Here is a 16,854-nt window from a genome sequence, read left to right as displayed (position 1 = left end):
AAGGACAGTGCTCAGACCCTGAGTTTAAGCCCAGGACTGGCAAAAAAAAAAAAAAAAAAGCCAATGGGGCAGAATAGAAGACCCAAAATATATAACTATACAACTACAATCATCTCATTTTTTACAAAGGAACCCAAAAGCATACACTGGGGAAAAAATAGTCTGATCAACAAATGGGGCTAAGAAAATTGGCTGACTACACACAGACCTCTACCTCTCTCCCTACACAAGTATCAACTCTAAATGAATCAAAGCATTAATGTTAAATGTGCAATTACCAAAGGAAAACATAGCTAAAGCTCCAGAAGATAGAGGCATAGATAATTACTTTGGAAGTAAAGCTCTAATTGCCTAGGAAGTAAGAGCAAGAATAAGCAAATGGAACTCCATCAAATTAAAATGTTCTACACATTAAAACAAAACAAATTGCCAAAACCAAGAGGCACTTTACAGAATCAGAGAAAAAAATGGCACATGAATATTACCCAGAATACACAAAAAGCTCAAAACATGAAAATACTATTAGTATATGAATAAATGAATTCAACGGACAGTACTCAGAAGAAAAAATACAAATGGCTAAGTGCATAAAAAATACTCAATATCTTTCATTATAAAAACACAAATTAAAACTACACTAAGGTCCTAACTATCTCAGTCCGAGTAGATACACTGAAACAAATTCTGGTAAGGATGCTGAGAAAAAAGAATTCTTCATATATACAGTTTTGAATACAGAACTATACAAATTAATATGAAGATTCCTGAAAAAAAAAACCACTAAAAGTAGACTTTTTGTATGACCTTACTGTATCACTTTGGGGCACAGATTGAAAAGAGAATAAATCATTATGCCATTAGCATACCTGTAGACCCATGTTTATTGCTGCTCCAAGCATCATAGTTGAAATGTAAAACTGATCAAGATGCCAAGGACTAACAATATATGCAAACATACATATATATACATATACATATATGCATACGTGCATATATGCATACACATAAAATGGACTCTGTCATAAAGAAAAACATAGATGATCATATTGCCTAAGGTAAGACAAAGTCAAAAAGCCAAATATCCTAAGTTCTTATTCATGGAGTACAGACCCAAAAAAAATAATGTTGATGATGGCAATAGCCACAAAGATGATGATGACAGAAATAATAATGAGTTGCAAATATAAAAAAGATCAGAAGGAGTGGGAGGAGGAAAGGAGAAGAAACTGGGGGGGATGAAGAGGATAAAAGGATATATGTATATATATACATATGTGTATACACACACAGAGATACATATATAACAATGGTGAAGCCCATGAAATGCTATTTGAAAAGGGGGAGAGGAGGAGAAGAATAGCATGAGGAAAGGAGTGCATGTTCAAAGTGCCCTTGTGTGCATGTATGGAAATATCGTAATGAAGCATACTTATATTGCAAATGTACACTAATTCAAAGCAACTTTCAGAAATGTTAAAGAATTCAGAAAAAATTTACTCTCATTTAGGGAATGAGTATAAAAGTATATATATACACATATATCTATGTGTATATATATATATATATATATTTTTGCCAGTCCTGGGCTTGGGCTCAGGGCCTGAGCACTGTCCTTGGACTTTCTCGAGGCTAGCACTCTACCACATAAGCCTCAAAACCACTTCCAGCTTTTTTCTATTTATGTGGTACCGAGGAATCGAACCTGGGTATTTGTGCATGCTAGGCAAGCACTCTACCACTAGGCCAAACCCCTGGCCTCATATAATAATTTTCAGAGTAAAAACAACTTTCTCTAAATGGTTAGCCAGAATGTTATATTCTATTCTTTGCTGTGGCCCTCAATTAAATAGCAATTTTATTATAATTCTGAATGTACAAAATTAAAATGCTATAGCAAATACTGGTCACAACAAAAGAAAATATTGTAATAGCAATATTTTAATTCAATGATTATTTTTCAAACAAGAATATAGTCCCAGCTACATGCATTTTATAACACTATAATAAGGTAATATAAAATATTTCATATAATAGAGTAGTAACATTTTATATTGTATGAACATTTTTGCTTCACATTACCTTTTAGTTATGATTCTAAATGATTTTGATAGTATTACATTATGATTGTATAACCATATGTGTAATCATAATTGTACATATATAGATAGATACTGATATCTGTTATCATCTTTTTTCTCTGTCCTCCACTTTTTTATTAAAGATTTTTACATCATACTTCACATGTCATGTTTAACAAACAAGTATTCAAGAAGGGAACCACTATATACAATCACTGTGTTATCATCTACTAAGTCAACTCCCTACTTGAGATAGGATTTTTCCTTGTGTTTTGATGGGTAAAAGAATGGTTCTATTATAAATGACTTTCTCAGCAGATAGCCTTTGACAGGAGGTAGTTTTTGCCAAAACACTTTTGCAACTGTTACATGGAAGATGGAGGCAGTGTCATGGAGTTAATCCAGAATTAATTTCATATTTTGCTTAATCAAAATATGGCATACAAAATATGGCACCCAGTTCAGCTTCATTACAATATTAACATCCCTAAAACTATAAGAGAATATACAAGCTGCCAGCACCATCTTCTCCTTTTCTTATAATTAAAGAATTAAAAATGAAACAGGTGCTTAATTCCAGGGCCATGGAACATACACACACACACACACACACACACACACACACACACACACACACACACACAAAATGGAAAGATTTCAGTACCTGATCCACACAAACCAGTTTCTCAACCTTCTGCAAGTAATTATAATCTTCTTGGATGGATGAGTTTCATCTGTAACACTGGCATGCAATAATACCTACATTGTAGGTTCATTGTAAGGATGAATGAGATAAAGCATGTGAAGTATGCTTTATCTGGCACATACCAAATTATTTAACGATGTCAGATATTATACGCCCTTATCTTCTGACGACCTAGGATTTTCAAATGCGTTGGATGGGTAAGGCATTAAGAACCTTTTTGTTAAAAAGTATGGAGATTGTTGATGGCTGATATACACAGATAAAGTTTAAATTACTGACAAAGCTTAAATTACTAACTTGTTGGTATTCCAAATTCTCCATAAATCTAGCCACCTTTCCAAGTTATCTCGCAATGCTGTTTTCAATTTCACTGAATATATATTGAAATTAGCCTACTTTCTAGGGAAAAAAAACACAGCAAATTCTCTTGGGATTCTTTTCTGTCCAATATTCAAGATATTAGATCATTATTACTGAACTGTTCCTCACTTCCACTGTCTTTCTTTTCCAAATCAGCCAGCAGAATTGCTTTCCATAATGTGATGTATATGCTTTATCCATCTAGCTCAGGAACAACATATACATTGAGAGTATAGAATAGCCAAGATTAAAATTTTTTCCAGTGTCTGTTTATATTTGAGGTTGTAACTCTGAACACTATAATTAAAGCTTTTTAGGGGCTTTCCTTATTATGATATTCAAGTTATGCAACATTTTTAACATTTTTCCAGCAAGCTCAATTATTTTTGTTTCAAAAAGAGATGACTTTTTAAAGGAGTGTGTAGTTAAGTGCAGGCTCTAGCCTGTAATCCTACCTGCTTAAGGGACAAGGATTGCTGCTCAAAGGCAGCCCAGACAAAAAGAACTTTGCAAGACTCTGTCAATCAATGGGTGGGTTTGATGGTGAGTCTGTTACCACAGCTATGGAGAAAGCACTGGCTGGGCCCAGTGCTGTGTTCCAGTGACACATGGAAGCTTAAGGAGAAGAATCACAGCCTAAATCAGTCCAAACAGAGACTTTGCCTTTTAAATGATTATGGAAAGAGGGGCTGGTGTTTTTGTTCAAGTGACAGAGTGCCTGCATTACAAGAACTATGCCCTGAGTTCAGTACTGAGGAGTACTGGGGAAAAAAATGAGTATGTAATTCAGTTTATTTGTTTTTATAGCAGAAGTATGGTAATCAAGTCTATATAATTTTGAGTTATGCCATTACATAAAGCTCTTGAACCTTTTACCTCAAATATAAGAAGCACAGACCAGAATAAAATCCTATATGAAAAGCATCTAACTCAAAAGTAACATTAATGATATTTGAAATTTGACTCAGCTTAAGATCACAGAAATTGCCTAATTTGATATATAGCAAATGCCTAATACTACCCATATTTAAAAGAATACATTGTTGAAACAAGTATGCTTTAAATGGCAGAGAAACATCTGCCTTGACTTTTGAATAGAAATTTATTTGTAAACATTTCAATTAACATAAAATATAAATTTATTATTTTGTTTTACTTCATCTTTGACTGCAATAAGTAAATAACAAAGTTAAAATCAAAGATTAATATGTGATCAATAATATATATCACAAAAATCACTGAACAAGTAAACTCTTCAGTTTATTTCCCTCAATATATGAAACACATTCACATGTTTTTTCTTCTGTGTATTCCATGATGTGAAGAGGAATGTGATGAGAAGGTAATCCTCAGAAGATAACCACTTCAGAGAGGACAAACATTACAGTGTCATGTGCAAAGTACAACATGTGAAAAATACAAGCCAAGGAGAAGCAAAGTGCAGGAGAGGAAGTGATTGACAGATAAAGACAATTATCTTTTCTTTCCTGATAGAAAAAACAAGCCATGTAAACATCTTCCCTGGATTCAAGATTAAACTGAGGCAATGTAAAGATTTGCATATGACACAAATTGTAACTTTAAATTCTGACTGTGATGTTTAATTAACCTGGACCATTATCGACCATCTGACCAGATAACTAACTTGCAGTAATTCTGTGTGTTCTTACAAAATTTTCCCTCAGTTCTTACCTGACTTCCCTTAGCCTTTGGTGTTCCTGCCACCACACTTGCTTATGTTGTTTTAGTAACCTTTGTTCTTTAGATATCTTTGACATATCCACTGCTTTTCTGATCTATATTTAGACAAAAAAGAAAAAAGTAGCAATATTTATGTTTTGAAAAATCCATTTTATACAGAAACATTTAATCTGTATGTTCTAAGAATTATTTTTCAGCTTTTATTAGTGTATCTTCTGACACAAAACCCACTTAAAATAAGTATTGTGTAATAAATATTAAATATATATAATATAGGCATACATACAGGTATATATGTATATGGTATTAAAGTATTCTATAATATATACATACACACAGAGGTATACATAGTAAAATAATTTAAACATTCTTTAAAAAGTGAAAGGAGAAAAATATGCAGAAACTGGTCTTTATTAAAATATATTATATGCATGTATATAAATTAATTTATGCTAATCAAGATAAAAAGGAAAAAAGTAGAAAAAGAAGAAAGAGAAGCTAACTTGGAATACTGACCAAATAGAGAACAAAGAATGAAAAGTGAAGTCATTCTACATTCCATGTATGCATCATATAATATTTTAATTCATATGGAACAAAAAAAGGTTTCAGGAGTTTTCCACAAACATATCTCCATTTTGGACAAATCTTTCCTCCAGAACCTATAGGGATCATTATTTCCATTTTACAGACGAGGGCCTCAAAAGTAAGAAAGTCCAAAGATCATAAACAGCAAAATCACACATACAGAGCCTTTGCATTAATTTTTTCCTAAATTTTCAGCGTAAGATGGAGAGACACATTAGAAGACATATTACAGGGTTGGCTTTAGACCCAGCCTCAGCACTGATTAGAAATATGACCTCAAACCTGTAATTTTAGTCTTCCAACTCTATGACTTTATAAATACACTTTTTTGGTAATGTGGGTTGGAACACAGGGCCTCAAAATTGCAAGGCTGGTATTCCATGTCAGCCATACCTCCAGCCCTAGTTTTTTTTTTTTTTTTTTCATTTTTTTTTTTTTACCAGTCCTGGGCTTAAACATTGTCCTTGGACTTTCTCAAGGTTAGAGGTCTACCACTTGAGCCTCAGCACCATTTCTGGCTTTTTTGCTATGTATGTGGTACTGAGGAATCAAACCTGGATCTTCATGCATGCTAGGCAAGCACTCGACCCCTAGGACAAACTCCCAGCATTTCCATATATTTTTCATTGTAATTAATAGAAGGGTTACATGATATCTGCCAGAAAGAAGGTACATTAATTCACATACATTGATTCCCTTCCACCTGTCTTGGTCCCCATTTCCCTCCTCCCCACCGCCCCTCATCTTGTTTTCCCCCCTTCCCTATCCACTTTCAAATAACCAAGTACAAATATATCCGATATATCAGGTAACAAAGTGAGATACTGTAACAATATGAGATAACCAAGAGACAGCAAAAGAGATGACAGATAACATAGTACCTTAAGGACAACAATCATTCATTATATGGCTTTTGTTTCTATATCCTAGAGATCCTTTCATTTAGCATCATACTATATGGCCTTTTGTATCAAGGTTTTGCTCTATTGCAAATCTCTTCTAGGAGAGCCCAAGGTGTCTACTGATTATGACAAATGAGGGAAACCATTGAGCCTAAGTTCCGTTGAGTCTGGCTTACTTCACTTAATATGATTTTTTCTAAGTCTTTCAATTTCCTAACAAATGGGGCAATGTCGTTCTTTCTGACAGCAGCATAGAATTCCATTGTGTACAAATACCACATCTTGTTGATCCATTCATCAACCGAGGGACATCTAGGTTGGTTCCATATCTTTGCTATGGTAAATAGTGCTGCAAGGAACACTGTTGTGCTGGTGGATTTAGTATGGCCTTGTTTCTGGATGATTGGGTAAATGTCAAGTAGTGGAATTGCTGGGTCATAGGGGAGCTGTATGTTTAGACTTTTGAGGCACTGCCATACTGCTTTCCATAGTGGTTGAATGAGTTTGCACTCCCACCAACAGTGTGGTAGTGATCCCTCCTGGCCACATCCCCTCCAGCATCTGTTGTTATTAGTTTTCTTGATCCTGGCCATTCTAATTGGAGTGAGGTGGAATCTTAGAGTTATTTGATTTGCATTTCTTTTATGACCAGAGATGTTGAGCATTTCTTCATGTGTCTATAGGCCATTTTTGTTTCTTCTTCAGAGAAGACTCTCTTTAAGTCTTTGGCCCATCTTTTAATGGGATGGTTGTTACTTTGGAGATTAGTTTTGGAGTGATTCAATTTTTTGAGCTGTTGATATCTTTCAGATATGAGGCCTTTGTCTGTTGTATGGTTGGTGAAGATCTTCTCCCACTCTGTAGGCTTCCTAATTAATTTACTAGCTATGTCCTTTGCCATACAAAAGCTCTGCAGTTTAATGCAGTCCCACTTATCCAGCCTTTCTCTGATTTGTTGTGATTCTTATTCCTTATTAAGAAAGTTTCGACCTGTGCCAAGGAGGCCTAGTGTATCTCCTATTCCTTCTTGTAAACTTTTCAGTGTGTTGGCTTTTACCTCCAGATCTTTGATCCATTTGGAGTTAATTCTAGTGCAGGGTGACAAAGAAGGATCCAACTTTATTTTTCTGCAGGTGCTTAACCGGTTCTGCCAGCACCACTTGTTGAAGAGGCTGTCTTTCTTCCATTCTATTTTTTTGGCTCCCTTGTCAAAGATTAGGTGGCCATAGGTCTGTGGTTTAGTATCTGGGGCTTCAGTTCTATTCCATTGGTCTTAGGCCTGTTCTTGTGCCAGTACCAAGCTGTTTTGATAATTATAGCTCTGTAATAGAGTCTAAAGTTTGGTATTGAAATTCCTCCTGCGCTGTTCTTTCTGCTAAGAAGTGTTTTTGCTATACGGGGTCTTTTATTATTCCATATGAAATTTTGGATTGCCTATTCTATTTCTTTAAAGAATGACATTGGGGTATTGATGGGTACTGTGTTGCATTTGTAGATAACCCTTGGCAAGATTGTCATTTTCACAATGTTGATTCTTCCAATCCTGGAGCATGGGAGGTTTTTCCATTTCCTCAGTTCTGCTTTAATTTCCTTTTTCAGGGTTTTAAAGTTTTCATCAAAAAGGTCCTTTACATTCTTAGTTAGGATAATTCCTAGGTACTTTATTTTCTTTGAGGCTATTGTGAATGGAGTTGCTTTCCTGGTTGTTGCCTCGTTCCTCTCACTGTTGGCGTAGAGGAAGGCAGTTGATTTTTGAGGGTTAATTTTATACCCTGCTACCCTTCCAAAGTTTTGAATCAGCTCAAGGAGCTTGGGAGTAGAGTCTATAGGATTCTTTAAATGCAAGATCATGTCATCTGCAAAGAGGGAAAGTTTTTCTTCCTCTTTCCTATTTGGATCCCCTTTATGCTTGCTTCTTGCCTTATTGCACTGGCTAGGAATTCTAATACTATGTCAAAGAGGAGTGGAGAGAGTGGGCATCCTTGTCTCGTTCCTGATTTTAGAGGGAATGGCTTTAGATTTTCACCATTAAGTGTAATACTAGCAGTGGGTTTGTCATACACAGCCTTTATTATATTGAGGAATGTTCCATGGATTCCTAGTTTCTCCATAGCTTTTAACATAAAGGGGGTGATGGATCTTGTCAAATGCCTTTTCTGCATCTACTGAGACAATCATGTGATTTTTGTCCCTGCTCTCCAGCCCTAGTTTTTGCTGGCTATTTTGGAGATGGAATCCACCAAACTTTTCTGCACAGACTAGCCTCAAACTCCAAATCTCCAAGTCTGTTTCTTGAGTAGCAAAAATTAGTGGCACCTGTATATATAAAATCAAATGTGTACTTAAGAAGTTTCAACTAAATTTAATTTTCCACAAACTAGTTGACTTTCAAAAATGTAGCAAATAATGAGTACTTTCAAGTTTCTTCTGCCAAGTGTGCTAGTCCCAGATCTGTTGCCTTTGACCAATTCCTTCTTTTTCTCCGATCTCTAAATCAGAGAGTAGCATGTGTGTCTTTGGTTGACTTCAAACTGGGTTTAGCCAAAGGAAGACACAAAGGGAGATTAAGAGGAAGGAAAGGCGAAATGAAAAGTATTATCCTCACTGAGTTTTTCTTATCTTACAGGAGTTCCTGGAGCAATTCCTCCAATTTTTCTCTATAAAGGTCTACTGTATTTAGTTCCGAATAATTCTGATAGCCTCATACCATTGGGTATGATTCAACCTTGCTTCTTCTTTATGGTCTCTGACCTAGGGATATGACTGGTGTCTAGTGGCTGTTAATGTTTCTTGCCTCATCCACCTCTGATTTTTAGCCCCATCATCTACATGAACATTGGCTCTCATTAGATTCCTCCATATCAAACCCTCAAGTGATTTCTGCTTCCTGGCTTGATTGACTTGTACTCATGTACTCTGAGTTCATATACACCATGTATAAGTTCTTTCAAACATGTATGGAAGTACAAATCAGAAACTTTATAACATATGTATGTTTCATAAATTCTCTGCTACTAGAATAGCAAAGCACTCTGATGAAATCTTTAGAAGATCAGTAATGAGGATATTAAAACTGCAGAAGACAACTCCCAAAAAGGAATCTTCATAATGCATGCTACTGCTAGGTGTTATTCACTGATTACTTTAACCTTGAGTTTATCTTTCTGCTCCTGATTAAGGATATTTAAAAAAAAAAACAAATTAACCTAAAAACTACTTTAAAAATTACAGTCAATCTTTTTCACAGAAGTTCTTAGTGCTACAATAAAACTTAAGAAAAATAAGTATAACACTGCAGACAAATATCTAGTAGTCTTTACTTAAAAAGAATAATAAAAAAAAACATCTAGCATTTAAAACTGACACTCTAACACTTGTTTTAAGAATGTATAGAACTTAAGTTGGGCATGTTGGCATGTTCCTGAAATTTAAGTAATCAAGAGACTGAGACAGAAAGATTCTAAATTCAAGGCTACCCTGGTCTCTCTATCAAAACCCTGTCTTTAAAAAAAAACAAAAAGGATTAACAAAGGAATATTGAAAACCTGTTCTAACAATTTACTAACTTCAGGACACTCTAAAGTTTGTTGATGTGTACAACTTTTCAAATTAGATTTCTTTAATATATTTGGTACATGTTGCACAAAAAAAATTAAAACACATGGTAGAAGAGTTGGATATTTACAGCTTATTTTGAAAAAAATCAATTCTATTGCCTTGGGGCCAATTAAAAAATTATAAAAGTCAAAATAAAGTTACTATTTTTATTGTACTCTTCTAATATTTTGTACAACATCTTGATTTTTTTTGGAAATCATTGATTCTACTTGTATCCTCAGGCCAACATAAATAAAAATAAAGTCAAAAAAGAAAATAAATGAACCAGACATGGTGACTCACACCTGTAATCCTAGCTACTCAGGAGGGTGAGATCTGAGGATCATGATTCAAAGCCAGCCCAGGTACAAAAGAATCTGAGATTCTCATCTTCAATTAACCTCCAGAAAACAGGAAGTAGGGCTGTGGCTTTAGCCTTGAGCTAAAGAGCTCAGGGATAGCACCCAGGGCCAGAATTCAAGTCCCATGAATGACAAAATTAAACAAATGATTTAAAGTTGTTTGTTTATCAACAGATATTTCTAGGTAATTCTAGTTTATTTTAATGGGCAATAAGACATGAAATCAACATGTAGGGTAGGTAATGACTTATGCAGAAAGATGATTTACAAGTCCTTTGAAGAAAGGGCAAAAATAATAAATTCATTAAGAAATCAAAAATGAGAAGTGTCCATTGTAAGGTTTATTATGATTGTCTAAGATAATGAAACCCTAAATAGGTATCCCAAAATAGTAAAAAAAAAAAAAAAAAAAAAAAAAAAAAGTCCTTTAGGGAAAGGATCCATCTTCAGAAATAAACATCAGGTCATGCAGGTGACTCAGACCTGTAATCCTAGTAGATGCAGAAGCACAGATCAAGTAGTAGAGCACCAGGTTTGAGTAAAGCAGGAGCCCTTGAGTTCAAGCCTCACTACTGGCAAGAAGAAAGACAAAAGAAGAGGGAGGAGGAAGATAAGGTAGAGAAGAAGAAGGAGGAAGTGGAGGAGGAGATAGAAAAGAAGAAGGAACAGAAAAAAGAAATAAACATCAATAACAGTGAGCAATTAGAGGTTATATGAATAACAATATATTTGCCAAATTTAATAAAATATATATGTAAAATGTGTACATTATATGTGAGTTATGCTTCAATAAAGAACTTTTAATACAAATAAAGAAAAAGAAAACTAAAATGCTATTTTTATCTATCTTCATCTATCTTTTATGTAATGATTTGGGAAAAAGTCAACTATTGAGCTAGTCACAAGTAATACTAGCTACTCAGGAGGCTGAGATCTGAGGATCATTGTTTGAAGCCAACCCAGGCAGGAAAGTGAGTGTCTTCTGTCCAATCAAATACCAAAAAGCTGGAAGCGGAAGTACGGATCAAGTTGTAGAACACTAGCCTTGACCAAAAGAGTTCAGAATCAGCAATAGGGCTATGAGTCAAGCCCCAACCCCAGCACAAAAACAAAAATATTAAGCTAGGCAATAGTGGCTCACACCCATAATCATAGCTACATAAGGCAATGAGAGCTGAGAATTGTAGTTCAAAGTCATTCCAGTCGAGAAAGTCCCTGAAATGCTTATTTTCAACTAACCAGTAAAAAAGCCAGAAATAGAGATGTGACTCCAGTAGTAGAGATCCAGCTTTGAGAGAAAAAAGCTAAGGGCTGAAAAAGCAGGACCAGGGGGCCAGGAGTTTGGCCTAGTGATAGAGTGCTTGTCTAGCATGCATGAAGCCCTGGGTTCAATTCCTTGCTACCACATATACAGAAAATGCCAAAGTGACACTGTGGCTCAAGTGGTAGAGTACTAACCTTGAGAAAGCCCAAGGACAGTGCTCAGGCCCTGAGTTCAAGCCCTAGGACTAGAAAAAAAAAAAGCAGGACCAGGCAGGCCCTAAGTTCAAGTCCCTAAGTACATGGCTAAGCACATGTGTACACACACACACACACACACACACACACACACACACACACACACACATTAAGAACATTTTTAGACATGATAATGGTCATCTAGAACTCTAATGATTTTTAATATTTTAGAGTTATATGTTGAAATAATTATGTACAATATGTAATGGTGTCAAGAAGTTGCTTCAAAACAATCTAATGGGGGAAGTTTTGTGTGTAGGACTGCAAAGGAAACAATGGGTGAAATGTATCATGACTGAAGCCAGATGATGTTATATATATATTCATTTTACTATTTATACTAATGTGCATAAATGTATAGTTTTCCATAGATTTTTCAAAAACAATTAATTGATACTTGAAGTAGATCAAGAAAATGTTCATTCTTGCTAAGCAAAGAAACTCAAATTACAATAATTATGACTCCTTTTCTACCTAATAAACAGTAAATGAACCATTTAGCAAAATCAGCACAATCTAGTAAAAACTGATCTCAGCTTCCAGTACAAATCTACATTGCAGCTTTGGTTTAATTTCAGTCTATGAATGACATTAATGTCCACTCCAGTGTCTCATTTGGTATTTAGAAATCTATCATAAACAATGACACATTATATAGATGATTCTTACTTATTCAATACAGCAGCATCAATAACACAAATTAGGCAAACAGCACTGTCCATTTGTGCTTTAACATTGTCATTCAGTTTAAGTATATTTAATAGGGCCAGTGTAACATGGTGTAATAATTACTAACAGCTGTTAAAGCTGTGCAAAAAGTATGCACATTTAAATAAAATAAACAGAGATACACTGATAATTAATACAAATATTAAAAGAGAATTTATTTAGCTATGTAATATTAGGAGATCATCTTCATTTAAGTCACACATATTTTATGAATGTTTGGCAAATTAACATTAAAAAATAAACTTAGTACAACTACATAAAAATAAAAAATAAATTTGGTTTTACGTCTTTTTTGATTATTTCATCACATTGAAGCCACAAGACTTTAATAAAGAAAAATGCTACATAGGAATTGTTTATATCTTCAAACATAAATTAAAGACAAAATATCAAATTTACCACCTCTAACTTAAATGAGAAAGTTCCTCAAATCATGTTCAAGAATGCTGTCAATACATCTTCTTTAATTCAGATATAATTTTTAAAAATAAGGACTATATGGAGAAAAAATGGTTAGGAAACCAACAGTACAAGACAAATTGTGTGTGTGTAATACAACAATATTCAAGATATTTAAAAGAAAAACTTATCATTATGAATCTATGAACACTAAAAATAGAATAGAGAAACATCAACATGATCCCAACAGACTATGAATCATGTTCAGTATTTGAAGAGATTTGCCAAATGAAGAAGTCTGAGGCACAAAGTTTTTCTAGAAGAATACATAACTAAAAATCTTCTTGAGTTACATTCCATTATCAACAGAAAGGTACATGGCACTGTTTAAAATACCTGCTGAAAGGAGTTAACTTCATAAATGTATAATACTGTTGCCAGAGATGCAATCTAGCAGCTGAAAGTGTTAAGAAATGACTGGTTTTTGTATTTAGTGTCAAAATTTCAAAACCAAAATAATAATTAAATCTTAAATATTCTTATTCTTTGATAGCAAGTGTATTACAAAAGAAAAATTAATTTTGACCAGATTCTGATTTTAACACTCAACAGCCAAGGGTCTGTTTTGGTATGTCTTGGATGGATAGGTGGATGCATGGATGACTGGACTTAAGAATATATACATTCATACTAGCATTGAAAAGGATATAGAAGATATGTTTGTAGTGCTATCTTTACTAACAATAACTTGGAAGGATACTTGATAACAGATCTCAAAAACACTAAAAATAGTCATTCATTTTGGCTCAGATATCCAACCATGCTAACTATGGAGACAGAGCATTCTGAAACAGAAAAGTGTCTGGGATTTTATAGTACCATTTCCCGTATCATGCAACCCAATGCCTCCAAATCGGGTATGATAATGCATGTATTATTTTCCATTTGGAATACATGGCTAGTGATTCTTGTTTTTGATTAGTTAATTCTTTCCTCTTTTTATTTTCTTTTTTTAAGAGTCTTGCTAAGTAGCCCCAGGCGGGTCTCAAATTTCAAGCCTCTTGAGTGCTGAGAGTGCTTAATTTTTAATAGGCCTGAAGATCGCAATTCCAGTGTCATTTCCTCAAAAAAGCATTTTCTGAGCACTTGAATAGGAAAATAAAGTTATGCTATAATATACATGGAAGCATACTTTATTGCAGTTTATATTTAATGTAATTTATTTCTAGGTTTATTTGAAAGACACTGACTCTCCTCCCACTGTACACCATACAGTACACTGCAGGAGGGCAAGTTAGTGTATTTTATTCACTACTATTGCAAACAAGCAGGCAAACCATAAATTATGTAGACTGGAAGAAGCAAATATTACATAAGAAATAAAACTAAGTTAGTGTTATAAAACATAAAAAGTATATAAGAATTCATCTTTATGTTTTTTTCTGGAACAAAATAAATTATGAATTAAATTATATATATATAATGCACAGAAGTTCAGAATGAAACTCATGGATATGAAAATAGTGTTACTCGTTGTGTGACTTTTCTTTTTTTCATATATTTTAATTGTAATTAATAGAAGGGTAACATTATATTCACCAGATAGAAGGTGCATTACTTCCCAGACATTGACACCTTTTCTCATGTCTTGGTCCCCATTTCCCTCACTCCACCCCTGCCCCTCATCTTGTTTTCCCCCTTCCCTATCCTATTTCAAATAACCAAATACCTGTATATACAATGTATCAGATAACAAAGTGAAATACTGTAACAATATGAGTTAACCAAGGAACAGCAAAAGAGATGAGAGAGAACATAGTACATTAAGGACAACAATCACTCATATGGCTTTTGTTTCTATATCCTGGAGGTCCTTTCTACAGGATGAATCTTAAAACTATATATAGTTCTAAAATACTGGCACAGTCATTTGCACATAGCCCCTTTCAAATCTAGTCCAAAATGACCTTGTGATGGTATTGGACATACCTTTGAACAAATATGGGAATTCTAGAATAGAGAGCATATGTGGGCACATTTATACAGTACTGGAAAAGACCTTAAGCAAGATAATAATCTATGGTTGGTAGTGACTAGAATGTTTCATTTTTCAGATTTGTTAGAAATTGTTGAAAACTAATGATGTAACTATTGTTCCAAAAATAAATATGAATTCAGACCTCACAGGGTTGTTAAGAAAATGAAATGAGTAATGCTTGTAAACTAATGGTGCTTGAGAACATTTCATAACAATTAACTACTGATCACTATTACTAATAGTTGGAAGATTTAAAAACTACATAGCTACTTGTTTTTGCATTTGCAGTATAAATACTATTATACTTCTTAGTAGCTTCAGTTGTCCCAAATTAGAAACACACACACACACACACACACACACACACACACACACACACACCACACTTTCTAACCTTTAGCTCTATGGATGCAGAAGCTAATTTTTTTGCTTTTGTTAAGGCATGCAGTTGTTGATAGTCTACTGGTTTATACTTGGTTCTTCTCATCTCATCTTCCATACCAAATATCAGATTACCTATTTTTCATAAAAATAGAAAAATGACAGAGAAATTGTATTATTTATTCACATTACAATATAGGAAAAGGAAACATGTTGTCTTCAAATCACATTGTAAAATACCTTAAAAGCAAATCTAAGATATATTACAACACTAATAGTGCATTTTACCTCTATTTCTAAAAACTCTTAGATCATAGCTGTTGTGTTCATTGCTTACATTACTTCTGAAAGAACATAGAAAGAACATTTCCATGTGAATAAGTGCATTGTGTATTTTAGAACTATAATGCCAAGTGTGACAACTGGAAAGTCCTCATTTTTATTTAAAATGCTTTAGGCATCAACTATGAACAGCTCTTTTAATAAGCTGAGCACTTAATCAATTTTCTTAGGTAAGTTTGAAACCATAGATGAATTTCTAACTTAGGCCAAAATAATTTAAATTAAATTGAAAGTGAAAGCTAAATGTTTAATGATTTGAATAAGATTACAGAGTATGTAAACCTGGTAGTGGCTACCTAAATATATATAATGCACAATGTCCTAACTTACTAAAAGCTACTTTTTTTGTAGTCATGGGCTTGAACTCTTGGCCTCAGCACTGTCCTTGAGCTCTTCAGCTCAAAACTAGCACTCAATGTCACTTCAAGTTTTCCAGTGGTTAATTGGAAATAAGAGTTTCATGGACTTTCATGTTCGAGTTGACTTTGTACCGAGATCCTCAGATCTCATCCTCCAGAGTAGGTAGGATTACAGGCGTGAGCCACCAGGGCCCAGCTAAACAGTCACTTTTCTGATAAAGTGAATCATGAATAGTATAGTCTGATAACCTAAATTCAATGAATAGACTTTTATTTTTTGACCCTCCTGGGGCTTGAATTCAGGGCCTGAGTAATATCTTTGGGCTTTCTCAAAGCTAGGGCTCTACCACTTGAACCACAGCACCACTTTTGGTTTTTTCTATGTATGTGGTACCGAGGAATTGACCCCTCCCCCCCCTCCCCCCCTCCCCCCCCCCCTCCCGGTCTTCGTGCATGCTAAGCAAGCCTTCTACCACTAGGCCAAACTACTAGCCCCACACATAGAATTTTTTTTTTTTTTTGCCAGTCCTAGGGTTGAGCTCAGGGCCTGAGCACTGTCCTTGGACTTTCTCAAGGCCAGAGCTCTATCACTTGAGCCTCAGCACCACTTCTGGCTTTTTTCTATGTATGTGGTACCAAGGAATCCAACCCGTCTTCATGCATGCTTGGCAAGCACTCTACCACTAGGCCAAACTCCCAGCCCCCAGCACATAGACTTTTATCTTAATTTTGTGAAATAAATAATATGTATGACATAAAATAATCAGGATTTATTGAAGAAATCATGGATTATA

General features: G+C 34.5%; 1 protein-coding gene across 2 annotated transcripts in view; it reads right to left on the bottom strand.

Annotated features, from left to right (window-relative positions):
- The window catches only part of LOC150056322 (coiled-coil domain-containing protein 148-like), a 168,977-nt gene that overhangs the window by 79,255 nt on the left and 72,868 nt on the right, over nucleotides 1–16,854 (bottom strand). For both annotated transcript variants that reach the window (XM_090342796.1, XM_090342795.1), the window contains exons 3-4: nucleotides 15,373–15,494; nucleotides 4,837–4,940 (exon numbers count right to left, since the gene is read on the bottom strand). In XM_090342796.1, coding sequence (XP_090198922.1) covers nucleotides 4,837–4,940; nucleotides 15,373–15,494 — 226 coding nt within the window. The remainder of the gene's footprint in view (nucleotides 1–4,836; nucleotides 4,941–15,372; nucleotides 15,495–16,854) is intronic.

Source organism: Megascapheus bottae, chromosome 12, assembly GCF_031878675.1.
Source record: "Megascapheus bottae isolate mThoBot1 chromosome 12, mThoBot2.hap1, whole genome shotgun sequence".
NCBI classification, from domain to species: Eukaryota; Metazoa; Chordata; class Mammalia; order Rodentia; family Geomyidae; genus Megascapheus; species Megascapheus bottae.
This window is presented reverse-complemented; position numbering and strand designations above follow the sequence as displayed.